Source organism: Sparus aurata, chromosome 15, assembly GCF_900880675.1.
Source record: "Sparus aurata chromosome 15, fSpaAur1.1, whole genome shotgun sequence".
Taxonomy (NCBI): domain Eukaryota; kingdom Metazoa; phylum Chordata; class Actinopteri; order Spariformes; family Sparidae; genus Sparus; species Sparus aurata.
Genome location: NC_044201.1, coordinates 15,220,466 through 15,243,552, shown reverse-complemented (window position 1 = coordinate 15,243,552; position 23,087 = coordinate 15,220,466). Strand labels below are relative to the sequence as shown.

The 23,087-nt window shown below is 41.6% G+C and overlaps 1 protein-coding gene across 1 annotated transcript in view; it reads left to right on the top strand.

Moving 5' to 3' along the window:
* The first annotated feature begins 2,376 nt into the window (after positions 1–2,376).
* Positions 2,377–23,087, top strand: part of vwc2 (von Willebrand factor C domain containing 2) — a 23,541-nt gene continuing 2,830 nt past the window's right edge. Inside the window, exons 1-3 of the mRNA XM_030440909.1 lie at positions 2,377–2,666; positions 11,273–12,005; positions 13,466–13,595. Of these exons, the coding sequence (XP_030296769.1) occupies positions 11,352–12,005; positions 13,466–13,595 (784 nt within the window). The 5' untranslated portion in view covers positions 2,377–2,666; positions 11,273–11,351. The remainder of the gene's footprint in view (positions 2,667–11,272; positions 12,006–13,465; positions 13,596–23,087) is intronic.

The window sequence follows — 23,087 nt, the reverse complement described above, 5'->3', positions numbered from 1 at the left end:
TTATCACTCTGACTCTTCACCTTCTTCACCTACTCCATCAGGGGGGTCATTTTTCCTCTGCAGTGTAGACTTACTGCAGTTATTCCAGTTGTTCCACGTCTACCTGAAGACAGTGGCTGTGGGAAAACAACGCCTCTTCCAGTTTTGGTTGCGATTATCATATCATTATATTATATCATGTATTTACCACATTTGTATTTTACTCTCCATACGATCAATGAAGCAAAAAATGCTGAAATGTACAATAATTTGACCATTTTGTGTCACAAACATTAGTATCTGGTTTTAGTCTATGCTGTCTTGTTTTAATTCATGATCAGAATAGCAAAATATGTGACCCCTTTCAGCCAGTCATGCTGGGCGTGGGTTTTGATGATGAACGTGATTCGTGAGTGTGGCTGTCGTTGTCTCTGCCACTGCACAACACTCAACTTAGAGGAGGAGCTTGAGCTTTCTCACTAAGGAATCTATTTCCAAGTCGAGTTGTTTTGAATGCACCAGGAAGCTCAGGTATTTATCTTAATTACATGTTCTTTTAAATTACACAATAACAGTTATTTGTTCTTGTGGTTTTGACTCAGGTACGATCATTTACCCCAAAATACTATAACTTATAGCCTCTGGTACATTTAATATTTTTCATCTAGCAACATTGGTGTTGTAATTCGACCATCATTTTTTCTGGGAAAAACTGACTGAATGTCATAAAAGCAACACCTAGGGAACCAATCTATAGACGGATGGGGTCATATTTTTTGTCAGCCGCTACAATGTGCAATCAGTAATTAAATAAATAACAGTAATGCCAGGTTACTGTAGTAACCTGTGAGCATTTTTCTATTGAAAAGACTTTTACAAGTGGACGTTGTTTTCACCGACTACTCAGAGAAATTAATTGAACATTCACAGTTAGAGCAAACTGCCAGCCTTCAGACTCACAGTTATCCACTTACCCTATTCAGCCACCGCAGCCACTGCTGTTTTCAGGGTTAAAAGGTTTTATTTTTTTTCGACTTGTGAAATTTGCTGCACAAGTTATGGTTCGGAGTACATGCCCATGTGCTTTACAACAGTAAGCTGTAAGTCTTATTTTACATTAATGAACAAAAGCACTCCCATTACCATGTCCTGGACTCCATAGTTGCATATTTCTGAACTTTTATATGAAAAATTTAATGTGTTGAAGTCTTTGTGTAGACCACATATCTGCCAGGACTCCGGAGAAATACATTCACCCTATCACACTACTGTCTCTCTTTCAACCTACATATGAACTAATTATCCAAAATACTAACGCATGTGATTCCGCGATAATAAAATTATAGCAGTTGTCCACTCACCGTCCCCGCAGCTGCAGTTCAGCCACTTTAACAGCCAGCTTCAATACAGTTGTCCATCTCCCTCTTCTTCCGTCTCATCTTTCGGCCATTTCTTTTTTTCTTTGCAAAGTAGTTCTCCAAAGACGTTTGTTTTCCACTAATCTCAGCTAGCTTGATTTTTTTAGGGTATACCGGTCCGTGACTGAAACAGGACAGGTACGTGTCAAGCGCGCCAAGAGGAAGAGACGGATGTTGTAAAAAGAGAATCAGTTTTTCCAAATAAAAAAACTTTCTGAGTATAATCGTCAATATAACGGAAATAAAATAATGTATTTATTCTTTCTCTGCGGCCCAGTGGTTGGGGACCACTGTTGTAAACGACATCTTAGATGGTTGAAAATACCATTTTCTTTCTAATTAGTAATCAGTGTTGAAATCCTGGTTTGTGCTCAATGGGTAGGCTACGCTAAATGTATGTAGCTACTACAGTATATAGGTAAACATGAATTGCATGAATGAAAGCATGAATGTGTAATTGAATAGTTAGCCCAACTGAAGAAAAGACATCTGAAAAATTAAAATGATAACAGTAAATGTATGTGTTTCTTGTGGCATGCTCGGTGGGGGGTATGTGTCAGGGCTGGTGACCCTCAGTGTTTCTAAAATCCTGTGTGCGGCCCTGCATGCTTCCTGGTGTGCATCGTGCAGGTATTACACTGACAATTATCCACACTTTTTAATTCCCCTCCTTGTATAATGTGCTTTAGTCTTTTCTCATTAGGCAACTAATTACGCGTTGACCAAACTGTGTCACGGAAACGACTCTCTAATCGGAGATAATTAAGTGAAGTCGTTAATCACCGCCGCATGTGGACCTCATGAACCGACCTGTGAGCGTCCACTGGTCCCACTAATTGACTGCCTGTTGTTTCCTCTCCCACTTTAAACTGCTCCACCTGGTGGCCGCGCGGCCGAACGTGACGTCTGAGCGCGTCCCCCCAACCACCCCCCTCCTCCGTTTATTAAATTATTTATTTATTTTGTTGTCACCGTGAGAAACAAAGTGCCAGTGTGGAGCAGGGACAGCAGCAGCACTCGCAGCGGCGGATCGCCGGAGACGGAGCGCTTTTTCACTCACTGTGGCGATTAAAGTTGAGCGCGGCGCGCTGATGACCTGCAGCATCCTCCGGGGAAACTGTGCATTTGACTGGCTTAACGAGCGTCAGTTTCCATCTCCTCACCGCTGATCATTTGTTGCTGTCGTGGCTCTCCCGCTGTCCAGCAGTCCGAAAGGCTGTGTTTCAACCCGGCGCGCTGACGGATACAGACAGACTCCGAGGATCACAGGTGAATTATATCAACGCTGCTGTGTCAGGATGCTGCTTTTTCTCTATTCATGCATGTTGGTGCTCTCATTTGCTTGGATGCTTGGAGAAAATCACATCAACTTAGTTTGCTGAGAATGTCCTGCTGAAAATTGGTGTTTGGGTTTGCAGCTCTTGGAAGGATTTTTTTTTTTTTTTTTTTTTTACTCTCTCGGGGTTACAAGGAAAGCCACCATACCCGCATGAAAATTAAATTGCATCTATCACCAAAAAGCTTTTATATGCAAATTAGTCTGATGGGGGGGGGGGGCTCGAATGCAGCCTGCGCAAAAGGCTGATGCACCTGTAGAAGCTGCATAGGTATCAGTGTGAGTGAGGAGTGTGGGTATTCTGATGTAAATGGGAGTGAGGCTCTAAGAAGCATCACTTGGATTTCAGTGGCTGCACAAAGACTCTGCTCTCACACTCACTCCAGGATGCAACATCTAGTCAACACAGCCTTGAACAGCAGAGTAGGCAGCCTAAACATGTAAAATACAGTGTTTATCATTGGATGTATTCATAGTTGTAGAAAAGATGATGGGGTCTTAAAAATGTATTATTTTCTGAAAATATTTCTGTTTATTTGTGCAGTTCTGTTCTGTTCAACCCAGAGCCCCCCACCCCCACCCCTGTGTGTGACACAGACGAAAGTAAAAATAAAAAGGCTGCCTGCCGTCATCGTCATCTCAACATCCAGCTGATTTACACTCTGCTTCTTATTACATTTCCAGCCGCACACTCGCCCTGGCAGCCTGTGTGTGTGAGCAAATTCTCACCTTGTTCCGCCGTACATAATCTTAAGATCATGTGACAGTTGTGCAAGGGGCCGTTGGGTTTTGCATCGCACATTTAGGCAAACTTTCCTCTGATTTGGGTCACTCACAAGATTTACAGTCAGAGGATAAAATTCAATTAGGCAGCCCTGCAGCAATCTTTACTCACTGGCAGATGGCTTAATACTCCTCCTGCCTTAGTGTCCCTTAGTGCTCTAATTGGATTTCATCATTTCACACTGTTTATCTGTATGAAAACGAGTTTTTAAAATGTGGCATCATTAATTCAATACTTTCTCGGCCCTGTCAGATCCAAGCCCACTAGCCACCACTGTCTAAACATTTCACATCTCATCCCCCGTGATCTGCGTTGTCATAAATTGAAGTAGACCACAAAGTAAATTGTTGCATTCCCCGTGTGCCATCGATGGCATGTTGGGACATTGGAGCAGTGTTAGTAGGAGAATGTAATGTGCAATAAATGAAGTGCACACAGCGGCGAGGCCATATTGTCTGTCTGGGTTAATTCTAGCCCTGAGGAGATGGTTTTCCTCTCAATGACATCCAGTTTGATTTAACAGAGGGACATCGCAGGAGTTTTATTCTCCAAGACAATGTGAATGTGCATGTGTTTGCTTGTTTTGGAGGCTCGGTGTCAGACTTAAACAGGGCACGATGCCGGCCGTAAACACAAATCAAAACAAGGAGGAATCTGTGCGCGTCACTTTCTCTCCCCTCCCCTGTCAACATGAGGTTTTACCAGCCAGATCCGATTTTACAAATATTTTTTTAAATACTGCTCACACTTATTAATGACACATGGTAATTAGAAACAAACAAACAGACGGAAACATCTGAGCTCTCTTGTGGAAAATTCCTGGAGATGAGAGAGCTGCCTCAGTGCATTTGGCCCTATTTATAGCATTTTTTGTGTGTGAAACTGCTATCAACCCCCCTGCAAGGAACCTTCCTGAGTGGCATCAAAGAAGGAAAGCAAGAGGCAGGTCAACCTCAACGCAACTTCACCGCCATGCTTTGTGTTATTGAAGCCGTGCCAATTCAATCTATATGAATAACAGTATCTTATTAGTCAAGGTGGGGCTACAAATTTCACCCTGAGCTCAGGCTGTGTGTGTCAAGACGTATTCGCTCCGCTGGGTAATGAAAACGACAATAATTTATGAGTCATAAATCAATGCGATGGTGAGCATCATTGAACCGTGAACTAACAGCCAGGTGGAGTTCCTGCTTGATTAATCATTGTTGCTGCACCTCAGTGGTCAACCGGCTACGTTCAATAGCTTGACTTGTAAACAGAACTTTGGCCTTTGGACTCGGGGGGATTTATATCTACAGTGACGATAATGACCAAACCCGGTCTTGCTGGCAAGCACTGAGGCTAATAGTGAGTTCATTCTCTGTGTTGCAGGAAGGCACTGCAACATTTAAATGTCAGTGGCAAGTGGAAACATAGTTAGTCAACAAAAGTAATGGCACAAGGCACGGCAGCATTTAAATTTGCAATGTTAATAGGCGAGCAGAATAACAAAATGCAGTTTTATTATTGTGGATTTTAAGCCATTTAAGGCAGATAATTATAATTTTCTGCGGCTGCATACTGCATCGCCTTTCCAAGGTAGCATCTAGTGTAATGTGTGATAATTGTTGTTTAATGTGTGCAGGAAATCAAGCTGTAGAGATTTGGAGCCAGAGAAGTGGAATATTTTTAAGTAAAAGGAGACATTTTAATGTAAGTCAGGTCTTATTCTATTGAGTGTTCGCTCATGATGTGATTACCTCTCCTTGTACACTGGAAATGGATTTTGTACCAGCGTACACAATGGTTAAATTTGACCTCATTTATGCCCCAAAATCTGTTTATTTGGCCTTTTCCCCAGAAATATGATTCTCCATTGTAATTAGAACTGATAATTATTCTAACAGCACCCGACCAATATGTTGGTTGGCCCATGTTATTGGTCGATTTTGGCCCATCATAGATATATTGGTATTAGGGATGCAAATGTTCTGCAGTTTCTTTAATCGATAGTCATACTGATCATTTGACATGATTGCTCTTTATTCAATACAAAGTCATATTCAATACATTATCATCGACATTCTTAACAGAGATTAATTGATTAATCATTAACATCCCTAATTGGCATTGCAGTGTATGTTGTCTATTATGCGTAATTTTGAAAAGTTTTTTTTTTTACAGAAGATAATGCAGAAGTGCGGTAATGTTTAATTACAACATTTTGAGTGAAGGAATTGTTTCAGTTCACTAATGTCATTTTTGACATCAAAATTCTAACTTAACTTTAAAATATCGTGCCTCCACTACATACGTATCTTTGTTGTCAAGTGTTTGATAACCACATTTGACGGGTAACTGCAAAAAATGTGTGTTTCACTGTATAAATATATAAAACAATATTGGCCGGTTCATCAGATATCAGATCTTTTTTTGATCGGCATCAACACCAGTAATCGCGTATTGGCAAGGCTCTACTTTTTAAGGCAGTAAAGATACACGGTGGTGAAAATAAGCAGGAAATGTAATCACAGTCTTTATGTTGTGCTTAGAAAGCTTATGTATAACAATAACAATACATGTCACAGGATTACATAACCAAAGACAAAACAAACCCAACTGCATTCCGGTGAAGTTACAGAAAAAGAGATGTAAATATATTACAGATTCATTCAGTACAAAAGGGGATTACTAACAGGATAACAACTTTAAGATGAAGAATGATATAATCTCTTTGCTGACTACATTTCTTAACAGTAAATAAGTAACTGTTTATATTTAAATAACTCTCCCAACCCTGGTGCTTTGGTTCGAGACACAGAGAGTGCCCTACATTATGTCTGGCAAAGATGTGGTCCTTGCAGTGTTGACCCATATGTTCTGCTGACATTGATGTAAATGTATTAACAGCTTTTATCCATTTGAATATTTGCTGAAAGGTCCTGAAGGGGTAATAATTGAATTTGCCACAAAGTGTGCTTGAAAGTGACAATAATAAAGTGACAGTAGACAGTTGTTATTGGGCCAAAGAAGGAAACATTTCAGATGAGAAATCAATTGAATAACCTGTTATCATCAGTAACAGATCTCTGAAACATATTATTAGTTCAAAATTATATGTATAAAAATGTCTCATAGCAAGTATTAAAGTACCAAAACAATGTGAAATGTGTATTTTGGGCTGTTTAAGCCCTGCAGACCTGAAACAGAAGGGACTATATAATATGCACACTGCAGCAGGTACATCAACACAGGTTTATGTATGACTTTCCTCACTGATACCAAGTTCCAATGATGTAATATTGTATTCGATGGAAATAAACTTCCTCTCCTGTTGAGTTTCCAGCTGAGGTTTTCCCGCTGTTCGACCTGTCAGGCCTGAGGTTTGAACTGACAACTCTCACATCGCATCCCAACGCTGCCCGACCGTGGCTGGCTGGTTAAACGGTGGAGGATTAGAAACTCAGCTTGTTTAAACTCTTGTACTGCTCGATCATTAAAATTTGATAATATGCGCAGAGATGTTTTAATAATGTGTATATTTAAGGACCTTATTTTACTCCAGGGGTGTGTAGTTTGTTTGCCAATTTACACGCACACACACACGCACGCACACACACACACACACACACTCTGCATGATTTCTCAGAGCCTCTGATTGCATCGTTATTTATCCATCAAAAATCAATTACAGAAACAAGATAAGATTACAATTTAGCACAACAGAGAAGCTTAGTGGGGGTCTTGGTTTTATTGCCGATATCATGCATGTTTCACCTCAAGAGGCTTTTTGCCTGGTTCCTAAAACTGTCTCCATCCAACGCCCTATAACGTGTTAAAATCCACAAGTTTGACTAAGATTTTGAACTGTTTCAATGTGTGTTTCTTTTTAATTGACCATTTTTGGCCGGACATTTCAGCACTTTGTGCCACTTGATAATTACTTGGACGAATCCAGTGTTTGGAACCATGCAGAGTCCTGTCAGTTGCCAAACAGATGTGGAAACAGGAAAACCACATGACTACTTTGCTCTTGTTTAAAAAAAAAAAAAAAAGAAAAGTTCTTAAAGACCAAAATATACAGCTCATTTTTCAGCGTTGAGAAGTGTTTGTTTTCCAGAGATAATTATTTGGAGCTGACAAGTGTAAATTGCAGAGCTGTTTTTACCACTTACAGAGTTGATTTGTTGCTCGAAAGTGGGTGTTCAAATTTGTCGGAAGTGTGAATGAACTCAGTGATGCTGGCTCATATTAACCCTGGTATACCTCTGATTGATGGCTGCAACCAGTAGTTAGTGAGGCACTGAGCACAGGCCATGTCAGGTCACACGGGTGCTGAGTTTATGAGTCTGACTGCTGCATCGCTTTGACCCGAGCAATGTCGGTAAAAACGGAGAGTTGCTACATCAGGTCCCAATCCTTAAAGAGACTTTTACAGGAGCATGCATGCGGTATATCAAACATTATGTGCTCATTAGACTCAATTTAATTCTCACATTTGTCTGAGCAGTAGTCTACAAGCCTCCACCCTACACAGCAGAGGAGTGCAGACACTGTATTGAATCTTCTTGTCAGTTTGCAGTTGTTTTTTCTTTCCAGCCAGAATATCTTTTGCAAGCATTCAAGATAGAGCAGTGAAGCAAAAAAGTGAATTCTCTGCAGGGCTGTGGGGCAAAAGATAAATCCATGACCTTTCACCAAATTGCTTATATGCAACACTATAAATTTAAGAAAGTTTGCCATCACTTGAACCTGAGGAGTGGGATCTTAACATTATTTAACAGTCAGCACTGTAGTATTAAATGGAATTTTATGTTTCAATCAAGCTGCTAACATGTCATGACATTTGGCACACCTAACGCTAAGAATTAATTGGACATTTATGATAGATGTCTGAGATCATTAGGATGACATTAGAATGGCATGAACATAGCACTCTAACTTGTTGATGCATAGAATCTACATGAGGTTGTAAAGGCTAAATATTAAAGTGTATGGTTGGACTTATTTTACATATGTCTTATTCTTCGCAAATATCACAAAGAGACCAAAAGCTACCGATGTGCACAAGTCTGTCTCTCAGCACTCTGAGATTTCTCTATGCTGTGTCCCACTCTGCCCCGAGCCTATTCATTCCTGCTGAAGACCTAAATCTTTAAAAAGTGTCACAAAGACACTAGTCTCTATTTTCAAGAAGGCTCTGTGTCTTCTGGAGACAGCCACCACACAGTCATTTTAAGCAAAAATGACTCGAATAGGAAGAAGTAGTGCATTTGTTGAAGACTGGTTTCACCTGAATTAATAAACCTTTGGTGCTAAGTAGAGTGATATGGCCTTAAAAGGTGCAATATGTTAGAATTTCAGTTTCAAACATTAATTAACAAAAAAAACAGAATGTGAAGAAATAAGAGTTTTGAGGTGAAGTCAACGTCATCTATGTATTGTGTTGCAGAGATACCTACTGAATTAAGCATGCTAACCAGCTAGCCCCGGTCCTGAAATGCTCTTTCTCTCAGCGGTCCAAGGTCCTGTTAACACAAAAAAATCCTGCTACCTGCACAGCTAACTGAGCTAACAAGCTAAGAGTAGCTACATGCATGAACCGAATACAATTGGCAGGAGTTAACAACTCTGGCTGTATGCTGCCCCCATTTGTTCGGAGTATAAGTTCAACACGTGGCCATTCTTACATGTTGCGCCGTATGTTGAATGCATTATGTCCTTCATAGTAGTATTTCGATTAATCACAAAGCTAACGTGACATTTTGATATGAGTTCACTACTTTTGTCCAAAGCTATCTGCCGTGAACTTAAAATTTACACAGCCACCAGCAACTTCTACATTACAACAGACAGATGGAGTCCACAAGCGGCTACACTATTACTTAATACAGGCCTAGCATATGGCAACTGGAGTACCACACTGACAGAGTAAACTACATTGCTCATGCTCGTCAAAGTGAAGGAACAACAGCGCAACAGCTCACTGATGTGTTTTTAATCTTTTTTGAGCAACAGTGGAGGACTGTGGCACAGTTTTAGGCTAAAACCTAAAATAGACTACACTTATTTACTTGTTGCAAGTTGGATTAGTTTGTTGCCGGCCATTCCATTGGCATTTGTGGACAGTGAGAAAAATGTTTCACCAGCCTTATCCTGTAAATACTGTGGTGCCATGGCTAGTTTGTGCCCAGTTGACAACCAGCCTGAGGGCCACCCAGAGCTCTGTCTTGATGGAGAACAGAGCAGCAGCAGTAACTGTGTGACAGCTAGTAACAGCTGTTAAGGTGGAGAGGTGAGGCTGAGAAAAGCCAAATGAGGTCCTTTTACTAATGAGGCTTGGGCTCATCTCTCTCTCACTCAGCTGCAGCAGCGTTATCGGTATGCACCTCGTTCTGCTTCCTCTCAGTTCCACAGCAGCTCCCAAGGATTCTGCCTCAAACATAGCAATTCAGCTAAAACACAGCTCAAATACCACCGGCGTGCCGGCAGTCAATTTTAGCCTTTTTCCCTCTGAATGGATCAGAATTCATGAATATCAAAATGCAAGACTTAAAACATATGGGGAGACTTTGGCTTCATTGTTGGAGTCGGATAGAATTAATGTGGCTGGTTGTCCCAGCATTATCTCTGCTCTGCTATGTTTTACCACATACCTAAACGGATTTACTCGCAGCTTATTTAATGCTTAGTTTCTCTTCACCTCCTGTGTTAAGGGCTCCTTATCACTCTGCTGGAAATTAGCTGTGTTCATTGAGGTTGACAAAATAATCAATACAGTGAAGTATTCCTAAACAAGCGCAGACAGGACATTGCAGTTAATTGTTGAGTGAGTCAATACGGAGCTCAATCTCACCTCCCTTCAAAATAAGCTATAAATGTCAACACGGCTGCAGCCCGTTAAACGGAGCTCAGCGGTGACACCGAACATTTGGTGAGGAAATGAATGGAAGTAGGCCACCGAACGCAGCAAAGCGTCCTATCAGGCATTTGAATTTCAAGATGCTGCAGTAAATCAAGTTAAGCAAGAGACCAAAACAAAAACATTGACTATAGCTTTTAAAAAAAGAAAAAGAAAAGAAAAATGTGCAGCCTCTGCAACGTCTGCAGTTGATCCTGGGATTTAAATTTGACTGGAGCTGCTGTGTATTGACTCCTCACATTGTTGAAAACTTTAAAGAAAGTGATGTGCTTTTACTTTTGATTAAAACAGAACAAAGAGTTATTTAGCGTGCTTCTTTTAGAGAAAGTTTTGATGTCCCTATGGATCTTTGCAAAAGCTATATAGCAGATCAGGCTTTATTTTGAAATTGATATGGCTACTTCATCTTTCCAGAGTGGAATTATGTTCCATTTTCAAATCAATTTCTCCTTTTGTACAGATGACTGTGATTCATTTAAGAAAAAGCAGACATTGATCCTGACTCTTTGTTCCATAAGAGGAGCAGGAGCTTCAGAGTGTTAGATTCAGGCCCTTCTTTGGCTATTTTCCTCTTACTCTGTCAGCGCTGCGACCGATTGATGCAGGGTGGTATTACAGTATGAAGTAGTATCGATTTCCTAACACGGCCCTATGAATACTCCCTGTACTGATGATCCAATTCACTGATCCTGCAGACTTGCGTCACACTCAGCAGGATGTTTGACACGACGGAGTGGTGCTCTGAAGTCGTCTGAATTTCTCACACTGTTCCAGAGGCTGAATGAGACAACCGGGATTAAAAAAAAATGACAAAATATGGAGCACATAACCCCAGTTTAATTTTCTTTTTACAGATGGACTGGCTCACACCTGAGATGTGAAGTGTGTTATGTGAGCCAAGGTGTTTTCCCACCTCACTGGTGGTGGGGAGAGATGCTGCACTCCGTTGCCATGACAGCAGAAGTTCTCTTTGTTCTCGGGGTCCTGATGAGCGGCGCTCAGTGTAATCCTATTGCGACCTTACCAGCGAGCCGAGAACGTCTGGAAAGGGTGTTGACCCAAGCCAGGGAGGACAAACATCAGGACAAGCCGGCCCCAGAGGAGCCGCTCAGATACGGCGCTCAGCAGCAGCAGCCGGAGGAAATCAATGCCTTGGGTCCTAACAGGACTGCCGTGAGCCGCACCAGGACGAACCTCAACTCCCAGACACGAGGATCTAAGGGCGGGAAGTCCCAGGAGCTGTGGAGCGAACAGGACAGCCTGAATCAAATAGACGAGGGCCCCACTAGTGACGTAACCCTGTCCCTGGACGCCATCGACGAGTACGCCTACCCAGACTACAGGGGGAAAGGCTGCATGGATGAGAGTGGCTTTGTGTTCGCCATTGGCGAGCAATTCACCCCGGGCCCTTCGACGTGCCCTTGCCTCTGCACAGATGAGGGCCCTCTGTGCACCAAGCCGGACTGTCCCAAGGTTCACCCCCGCTGCATTAAAGTGGACACTAGCCAATGCTGCCCGCAGTGCAAGGAGAAAAAGAACTACTGCGAGTTTCGGGGCAAGATCTACGCTTCTCTAGAAGAGTTTAAGGTGAGCCCGTTAACTGCACTCACTCATTTTTGACATGCTCAAACAAGAAGTGCTGACAGAAACACTCTTGTTGTTCAATGGAGTTCATCACAGGTACTACGCAAAAAACTAGTCACCTTGCCTCGCAGCATGCAAGCGAGCAAGCAGGCAGATTTATAATGGCAAAGGTCAGCACTTGTCTCTTTTCTCACACAAAGCCTGAATATTACTGGAGGCTAAATGTAGCAGTGCGGCTCAGCAGAGTGTTTCCAAATTCAGTTTATTGATACACATGATATGGTTACAGTTATAGTAATGTTACAACTTTTACAAAGAGCTGCATGGAGGTGCTTGTGAAGAGACGCAGAGACAAAACCAGCAGGATTTTTGATTTTTTTTTTTTTACTTCTGACACTTCTTTGAATGGCTCCACTCAGGATTGCACCACAATCTCGGTGTAATGTCTATGTCAAGAAGTTACATTTTCCAGTTCCTAATGCCTCTCTCTTTGTTGGGGAGTGTCACAGCAGGAGGTTAAGGCTAATATGGGATTTTCTTCTTCCGGCTCATGGTGTTGCCGACAGCTCTATGTCTATTTCCTGCTGGGGGAAATCTACAGAAAGCTCTCCTCTCACAAGCGGCATACAGTACGTCAGCCTTTGTGCTATGCGGTGTGGAGGGGGGTGCTTTGAAACTAAGCAACAGGCAGGTTTTTATGCTTGATTGCTAAGTTCTGGGGCATTGTACTAAGTGCTGCCTCGCTCCATTTTTCACAGTGGAGTGCCATGCGGAGGCGCAAGCCTCTACAATCTACAGCAATGCTGGCAGAATTAACCTTTGCTCCTTGTTAAGACGAAAGGTGTATGGCTTTATACAAGCGGCTGCTCAATGAAGCCTTTCATGGTAAATGTAGGAGCTGGATGTAATTCAAACCATATTCAGTTCCAGCTTTTGTCCCATATTTGTTCTTTTTCGAGACATTACGGAAAGCTCGGATAACCGAGTCATTTCTAACGTTAGTGTTCACGCGCCAAGATGATTGCAAGCATCTTTCTGTTGTTTCCCAGTCCTATTGATTTTTCCATATCCACTGATTGGATAGTGAAGTTCAATTCTCGACTCAGCTCTCCCTAAAATGAGGCATTCATTGGCAATGAAGTTGAGAAGGATGAGACGCTCCTATAGATGTAGCTTTGTGACAGTGAGTGCACATTGTATTAAACCAACCAGACAGCCAGGAGTATGTGTGCGTGTGTGTGTGTACATGTATGTATGTGTGTGTGTGTGTGTGTTTGAGAGATAGCTGTAGAGAGACAGAGCAGTGGAAAAAGGAGAGACACAAACACTGAGACAAAAAGCCAGAGACACAGATAGCAAGAAATTAATTATTTGGAGAAGACTCTTTGTTGTCTGTGTGTCGGTGTATTTGTTTGTGAACTGTTTATAGTGGTGTTAATTACTATTCCTGCTCTGCCGCCCAGGTGTCTCCATGTGAGAAGTGCCGATGTGAGCCCAGTGGAGAGGTGTTGTGCTCCGTGGCAGCCTGCCCTCAGACGGAGTGTGTGGACCCAGAGTACGAGCCTGATCAGTGCTGTCCCATCTGCAAGACTGGTGAGTGGATTTCCTTCAACAACACTGCGGTGAACACTTCCCCTCAGCACAACCAGCCTCCTACTGGTGGTGGCTGCTGGTTAGCTCCATTAGAGCGGACTAGACAAATGTTTTTGCTCAAGGGCACCTCAACAGGATTTATGAGGGCAAGGTAGCATGACACGTATTCTGCTGACACAAAGCACGCGGCATGCTGCACTGCAGTGTTTGCAGTCTCATGCCATATCAGATTTTTTTTGTTTGAAGTTGAGCTGCAGATAACAGTTATTTTCATTTTCAGTTAATCACCCCATTATTTTCATAACTGATGGTTTAGTCTATAAAATGCTCATCACAGTTTCCCCCCGTGACATCTTTAAATTGCTTTTTGTCTAACCAACAGTCCAAAAACCAAAGACTGCATTTACTGTCATAAATGACAAAGAACCAGCTGATGTTTCAAATTAATGCTTGAGAAATGACTAGAAATGACGAGACTGCAACTAGCTGTTGCAGCTCCAATTAGAAATAATGAGATCTATGTCAATGATTTCGCAAAAAAACATGGTTAATCACTTGTGAGTTGAACCTCTTTTTTGTTTTTTTTGCTAATATCTTATTTTCAGTCTTAATTTCATTACTCAGTGACGGAGGCTGTACTGCACTTTCCAAATCTCTACTGTCTGGTCCAGGGATTTGAGGTCCGTTTGCTTTTTACGCTTCTAGGGGTTGCTAAGTTTATGATCTTGTTGGTTTTAGAGCTTTGGCCCGTCTGAAGAGCAGGAATTCTGCGGCTCAGAGTCGATTATCTGAAGTTGTTTCGGATGATTCCAGACAGCATGTCCTAGATTATGTCCCCTTGTTTTCTTGGTGTGACTCTAATGCAACGTGGCAATGTCAGCAACATTGCTTCCTTCAGCAAAAAGAATGATGACTTGCGATATGTATCTCTGACTTGGAATCTTAAAGTGGCGCGTGCTGTCTGCTATAAACAAGAGCAAGCACTTTGCATGAAGAAAGATCCCTGTGATAGAGACAAGTACTCAGGACGTTGCACATAAAAATGCCTCCGTCTGTATGAGCCGCTTATTAGACGACAGTGCTGCTAATATCACATTTGAGTAAAACTGCAAGCAAGACGCTTTGCTTTTATTGCTGTTTGTTAAACTGAGTATTTCCACATTGAAGGGTCAACACAAGACAGTTATTAATTACAGATTTTGGGTAAGTGATATTCCAATAACAACTCTCTTGCAGAGAGATTTATCCTCAAAAGAGACAAAGGAGAAAAACATACATCAAGAAGTGAATTTGCCTTATTCAGCAGATGACTACCATCAAATTGCTCATCATAATTACATCCAGAATGTCACATTAGGAACATTCTTGACTCGTAATTCATTGGGAACCTAAGCTTTTGCATGTAATGAATGTACGTGATCAGTTATCAATCAGAGATTGTCAAACTCAAATTAAAATCCTGTCACAACCTCCAGAGATAATGCGTAGAAAACATTGGTAGTCATGGAGCACTCCGCACTCTATTAATATTTGCCTGCTGTAATCTTGGGAAATACATGTTGGTCCCTTTGTTACCATTTCTTTTGCTGCTCACCTACTTTTTAGATATGCACATATTGATCATGCTGAGAGGGCTCTGTGCAGAGTTTGGGCAGTGCTCCATATTTTTCCCCTGTGAAATGCCCGGTGGATTTGCAAGGGTGCATTCTCAGGCGCGTCACGAGACACAGATAGGGATACAGTACAGTATGTGCAGGGACGTGGCACATTGAAGAAAGCGGGTATTTTAATTCAAAAGTCCCACCAAAATCCACGGGTTCGTTCAGCCGATGAGGATTCTCAGTTTTAAGATGGTGTCAGTTCCTATTACCATAAGATTACCACACATTACCATTCAATAAACAGAGCTAAGATGCCAAGTTACCAAACCACAACTAACGCTGTCGGAATTAGAAATACTTGGATTATTTTTCCCTTCTGTGGGTTGTATTCTGTGTGTAAATGGACACTACATAGATTTGACACATTGAGACCAGTTTACTCATCATGTGGAGTACTACTCAGCCTTTGCAAACAGTTGTGTAATGTCTTTGTGGCTCTGGAGAAGCTTTTCTAAACCTGCGCTTCAATCTGGAGGCGTTTTCGAGTTGGAAACATGAGGGCTTTTACCAGGCAGAGAGTGTTTAATAAGGTTGTGAAGTGGGAGTACCTGCTGGTTCTGGATGTACTGTAACCACACTGTGAATTCACACACGTTTTCTTTGAATGGCATCCTCATTGTTCCTCAACATGGAAAAACAGGACTCACATGAATAATTACCTCCACCAAGGAGGTTATTTTTCCAGCCGTGTCTGTTTTTTGGTTGGTTTGTCTGCAGGGTGACACAGAAAAAACGAATGAATGGAAAAAATGCTATAGGTGTATGTTGTGGCCATCAGTTTGAATTGTTACATCTTTGTTTCTGAGAAAAAGTGCTTTTTTCTGCCAGTCTAGCATGGAGGATTGCTCTGAATACTACAATACCGTGTGGGCCCACTATTGCTGTGGAGAATTCAAACCACTTAACTGTTGTATTTGTAAACAAAACACGGTGCAGTGGTTGGTGAATTAATTGGTCTCAAATGCAAAAGTAAATTAATTTGAGTACCAGATTGTACTGTCAGTTTCACATCACTGTAATTTTCTTTTCATGTGGAAATGCACTGTGGGAGTTGCAGTTAATTTGTTGGGGTTTTTTTTGCACAGGTTGTACAGTTGATATCAAACAACCCGGTATTTCTCACACGGTTGTTGCTCTTTTGCAATGATTACTCAACCGACGAGTTGCCACTTTTTTTCCCCAAACAGAGTTCCTACCCCCTCTCAGCTGAGTTGCATTATGAGAATTGTAGGCTGTGTAATTGTTGGACCTTGACCTATGAATGAACTAACAGTCAGAATGCGTTGTCCTCTGCTTCTTTGAGTTTGACCGTTCTTTTCAAAAACATTCTGACTTTACTGAATCCTCCAAATTTATAGAAATGAAATACTAACACTCACCTGAGTGCCCCTTTAACCTGGTTGTTTCATTTGCTATCACACACACACCTGCATGGCACTTTGCTAAATTTAGGATTCTGCCGCTACATCATCTTGCATCTTCTGTCAGATCAGTCCCACACTCCTTTAGAGTAATCTGCAGGAGCACAGTGGTATTTATGAAGAGGCAGAAATAGCCTTTGGCAGTATTTACGCCTCATTTGCGCAGCACTCTTTCTACAGTGTTTTTAAAGTTGCAGCAGGTGAAAAAAAAAATCTTTTTAGGTCCGTGCTAATCACTTCTGAGACTTGCTGGTGTTTTTCAGATATCCAGGACAGCTGCAAATGTCGGAGCCCTCTCACTGTTGATTGAGCAGAGTGGAGATTCTTTGTATCAGCATGTTGAACATCCTCTTGGATGGTGAGAGGTTCTGGCTCTGATTTGATGAAAAGTGGTGGGAGTGTCACCGTGTAATCACTCTCCACAATCACCTAACATTTTTGTGAGTGTCAAACTCTGCACAATACTGATGACCTTCCACCCACTGGAGAAAAATGGAGGGATCTGTCAGCAAAGAGAAAAAACATGTTGCTTTGAAGGCTTAATTGGTGCATGCTTTCATTTGCATTTGCAGTTCATTTCACGCTAGACTTGACACCGTAAAATAAATATAGCAATGTTAAAAAATGAGCTATAGGGGATACCTTGTTAATAATTGGACAGTCTATTAATCAGGCATAAACAGAAGTAAAATGAGACATCACTCTATAGACACCACTGATCTTCCTCCAGCTTGTATCAATATCAAAACGATTAGCCATCGAATTTCACTTTGTCTTTTATTCATGATGCTTCTTTGCCAGGTATTACAGACGCTGCCGTTTAAATGATGAGGATCATTGATTGTCAACTCCCATCTCGTCGCTGTTGATCATGCAGTGCTCAATACGAGACAGCGCCGCAGTGGTAGCTCCAAGATGAAGTACTGGCGGTGTAAAATAAGGTTATTGGAGGTCGTCAGAGAGTTCCCGCTCAGGTGGTGTTGTTTGTCTTGTCTGCAGATGTTGTTTGAAGTGTAGACAGATGTTAAGTCCTCCCAGGAACTCTGATGCATTCAAAGTGTCACATCAAAGCTCAGCTCATTAATGGGAAAGGATTAAATACTCATCCAGATGTTTAAAAAGGGAAAGAAAACTGACGCAGGGTTGAAGAGTGCGCATAAAAAGTAGATGATATGAGAAAATGGAACAAATGAGGCGAAAGATTGAAACATCAGATCTGTATAGAGGGCTCTGATCTGGTTTCTCATTCAACAAGTCACCCCTGCTGTCTTCACTGTCATTTCCCAGCTAACAGCCCTTCTCTGCTGCACCATTTTCACTATTGATATAAATCACAATGAAGTATTTCAATGTTTGATAAGTTCATCAAAAATGCAGGGGCATTATCTTGGCCTTTTCAGGCATGCAAAATCAATGCTTATGGCAGAGCACCCTGTCTCAGACGTGTTATTCAGCCTGTATGCGAGGAGACACTTGGGGAAGAGCCAGGGGAGCTAGATGAAAGTGAGAGGTATCGCGAACATCCACCCCAGACAGTTGTTCATGAATATCAAAGAACAGCTGTGAATGGAGGCAGGTTCTCATCATTTTTTGCTCATTATCTCAAAGCGCTGGAACACATTGCAATTAAATGGTTTCATACGCAGTAAAGTTTGTGACTATCATTCACCCGCCGCCACAAAGTTCAATTAAACAATATTGATTCTCTCAGAGAAACGTTTCTTTTTTTTCTGCTTGAAATAGAATTGATATAGGTGAAAAAGACATGGAAGTGTTTGCTGTAAATCCAATGCCAAGTGTTTTCTCTCTCGCAGCATCTGCTTTTGAAGAAAAAAAAAAAAAAAACATCAATGCAGGAGAAGCCTCTCTCCGCGGCACCTCGGCCGACGCTCCCTCCCTCTTGTCCTTCGCTCTTTCAGGGTATCGCCTTGGCAACGCATGAGGAAACAAGTGGTGCTCTTCAAGACTCAGACATTAGGGTCAACACTAATCTGGGAGGGATGTGATAAACAGTCTGAACCTGAGCCAAAATCACTTCAAATAGAGAAACACGAGACATGTTAGCCTGGTTGCCAAGAGGGATAGAGACTCATTTAAATTAAGAGAGGCATGATTCATAGAGGGCCTTTTAAGATGTGGCAGGTTTTTTTTTTTTTTTTTTTTTTTTTTTAAAGGAACACGGAAAAAAACAGTCGAGTGAAAGGGAAGTTGTTTATTTGCATGTGAAATGGTGTGGCTTGGCCATTTGAAGCAGCCTCCATCTCATCCTGACAGCACAGACAAGAAGAGTGTAGCAGGCAGAGCTAGTCTCAGGCAATACACGCAAAAATTAATGCTGTTTTATAATTGACTACTGTTCACTAAGCCCTGACAGCCTTAGTTAGCGTTGCTACGCCTGTCAAGCTTTCCAGTTTTCCAGTGAAAATGGAGGCAAATCAACCAACAAATTCACAACGAAACTTTGAAACAGTAGCTCTTTGATTTTACGCAGAAGTTAACAAAAGCAGGTTCCTCATTTCTAGAGGGTGCCTTCGGATTTCGTTGGCTGAAAAGACGACTGTCACTAGCTAAATTTATCTGATGAAGATATAATAATGTGCTGAAGAAGTAATGACGCTTGAAAATGTACTAAAATTTAGACTTGATCGAAAATGTAATAAAACCCACTCGGTGGCACTCCATTTGAAGGCGGCATGCATTGAATTCAGAACACCTACGTACTGTGTGCACCACATGACACCTGGTAATAACAAACATAACTAGTCACAAGTGTTCGTTCCACCTGGTCACAAAGATGATCAGGAGAGACGACGGAGACGCTTGATTCAATAAGACTCAGTGTGGAGTCGGATGAAAAAGAACATTTCATGGAGATCCGCTCTGCTGTTCATCTCTCACTTGTGTAATGTTCGTCTTCTGTCATCCTCTGATGGTGCCTCATCTAAGATCCACTCTGGTTGATGGACGATCCTTGCACAACGACCAATCAGCATGGGTATTAGCTCATTGTTCCCCACTGGTATTTTATTTATATCGATGCATCTTTGGCTTAATGTACCATTTGCCATCTGTCTGTAAATTTCAAAGTCTTCATAAAGCCCAGAGTTTACATTTCTAAACATGAAATCGCTGTCAGATGTGTTTTCAGAGGTATTTTACTTGTTATTTTAGTGTTATATTTTTAAAAAATGTACACATTACAAAAAGGCCTACTTTTATTTTTACATTATTACACTATCCATCAAAACTTGGAAGCTGATGTCAGAGCAGATAAACACGCAGTTTTCCCAAATTTCCAATTTTCCAATACACAATACAGCTCTAATTGGATTCCTGTGCATTTCACTTTTACATGTGAGGGACTCCAAAGCTTGACCGTCCTGTTCTGTTAATAAGGTATGATTGGACAAACACTGTTTTGAAGGCAGGAATTACAGAACAGTTCATTAGCATTTTAATCAATGCTGCTTTTTAAAATAGCAAGTCATGTCAGTATACACAACAAACATAATGAGTACCAATAATGGAATCAGTATGATTTGTGTGTTGGCCATGATATAATCAGCTTGTGTGCACTAATTTCATTTTTTTTTTGATAAATGGCAAATCCTTTTTTCTCCCTTTGGTTTAATTATTTCATCATGCCGCAATATTTCATTATCTTGAGGCCATTTTCCATTATTGCCCTACAGAGTTATGATTACACTAGTGAAAGGTCACTATAATGAAGGTAATTGTTTGTCACATTGTGACTTAACAATGAGAGTAGGCCACTGCTGAGTTACTGGGTGGTCGGCCTGTTACGTGTTAATTTTCTATATTATCTTCTGGCTAAAAATCAATGTTAATGCGACTTCGATGTGTGTTTTTATCAACAGTTTTTCCACAGAGTAATGAAGGGCACCAAAACTAAACAAAAATATCCTCTCCGCTGACGTCAAACCTTTAATATGCTGTTTATGAGGTTGAAGTAAATGAAAGTCTCCTAGTAAAGTCAGTCACCTGCACACCGCTGTGAAGGCTGGCAAGGTTTTGTGGCTTGTCCCTGTGAAGGACATCGGTCGTGACAGTGGTGCAGCTGGGTTGCTCAGCCACACAGATTATCAGTGGGCACAGTAGCTGGAGACAACATATGCAAACAAACATTCTATATGAGGTGGCACTTTTATTAAACTCTCTGTCTGCGGCTTCAGCCTGAAGAGGTCCATATTTAAAAGCGCGAGTTCACTCCACACTGCACCTGAAGAAAAAAATGATGAATATTGTTGTTAAATCATCGTCTCTCCCTGCAAACTTCTCCCACTTCCTGTCTTTACAAAGCAAGGTCAGTTTTATCCTGCATTTATAATGCAAATGTACTCAGGAAATGCATTAGGATGAGTGATTCCTGCTATTCTTCACCTTCCATTACCATATAATGGAGCCCTGAAAGTTTTTAACATTTCAGAATTAAGGGGTATGATGATTGGGATGTGTCCTCGTTTCCCTGCCCATTATCTGCCGCTGCTACGGAGCCAAAAGCCACAGGTGCTAATGGCAGACTCTTTCACGCCACCCATGCCAACTTCTGATGCGCTGTAGTGACAGTTTGGGTCCAACTGTTCACGCACATGCACAGTCCATTTGTCTCTGCTGCGACGGGCGTCGCTGAAAAGCTCTTGTGAAGCCTGACGCGCCTATAAAAAAATCTCTTTCTGCCACAGAGCGAGAGCAGAGATAGACAACGAGTGATGGAGAGACGGGGATATGCTATATTAATGAAGCGATTACAAAAAGGTGGGTGTTATGTGAATGGCAGAATAATAGGGTGAAAGGGATGAGTGAGCACAGCGGTGCAGAATCCATGCATTAATTAACACAAATGAGTGTCATGCAACAGTGAATGGCTGTATGACAGGTTGTGATTTAATCCCAGCTCCAGGAGGAAGCATTTTTGATTTATTTTGTAAAACACACAATTATTTTCTGCATTCCTCTCTCCAAGGATATCCTTGACATATGTGCCTTTTATTTGAGACGCTGTGTTCTAAATGCCGCTAATGATGATGAATCAGTAGCGACAGCAGCCTGGGCCACAGGATGAGTTGTTATTCATATAGGGTGTGTGCATGTTCATCTGAAGACTTATAAATGTGTTAGGGTTGACATTTTGACAGGCCTCGGCAAACTGTTCACATTGATTGATGTGCAAGCACGCTCCTCCCGGGTGCCGGCGCCCAATGAAATGGCGGGGCTGCAGCTGAAAGACTCCCCATTTATCAGCATCTTAATTATACAACAGAGTGGCTCAAGACCTTGTTAGTCTAAAGGAAATAGCCATTGTTATGCTATACCTGATGTTGTGGAAGCTATTCCCGCAGTGTTTATATTTTTCAGTGCAGCTTGAGAGATAATGGATGATTTATGAGTGCTTTTTTGCGAGCCACTGGTTGAGGACAGAGGCACTTTCACTCGACAAAAGCATTCCCATCACACCTAGTGCCAAAGAAGGCAATGCTCTAGGTGATACAAGGAGGACATTTATGCCTGGTGTTGTGGGCTCTGCAAGTTTTTTTTGTCCACACAATTTTGACGGATAGAAGGGAGCACGGAAATAAGCCGGGCCCCAGTGGTACTTCATTTCTCGGGGCCATTTACAAGGCTCAGTTCTTAACAAATACCTTTAACATCAAAATTTCCATTAGCGAGATCCAATTTCCTGCAAAATGATAAAAAAAAAAAGAACAGTCCCTTGGGGTGCACTCCAGAACTATATTAAAGCAGTGTGTAACAGTGCTTAATTTGCTTTTTATGCACAATTCCCACTCTGTGCATTCAAACCTTGGCGTTATGGGGGGAGGCTGCCTACAGCAGGACTGATGCTTTACTTGTGGCGTAGACAATCTAAGGAGTGTGAAACAAAAGAGCATTGAAGACATCTCATGTGCACATCCAAGATTGAATTTAATTAGCGAGTTTTAAATAAGAAACCTAAATGTCGGAATCCCAGGAGTAGACAGTGGAAGGGATAATTGTGTGAGTCAGATCCTTAAGAATTCATTGTAATAACTTCAATCCCAGGATGCATCTCTTCGTAGTCTTCCACAATAAAATGCTGCTCTACATCAACCATGAGTGGTCACTTAGTGGTCTGTAGAGCATGATAATGATGACCAATGGAAAAGCTATTTTGAGCTGACACGAAGCCAGCTGATGATTCATGTTGGATTGGGGGGAAATATCAGAAACGAAAAATTCCACCTTTACAAGGACCGCAGTGAGTACTCATTATGTTAAACGTGTGCAGCGTTGGTTTCAGTCAGAATTAAATTCAGTCAGAAATGGCCACTGATACCAGCAGAGACGTGTTCACAGAGTTTTATGCCTGTGTATCCATTATTTTTCTGTGCCGCTTAAAGCACTATTTTGGG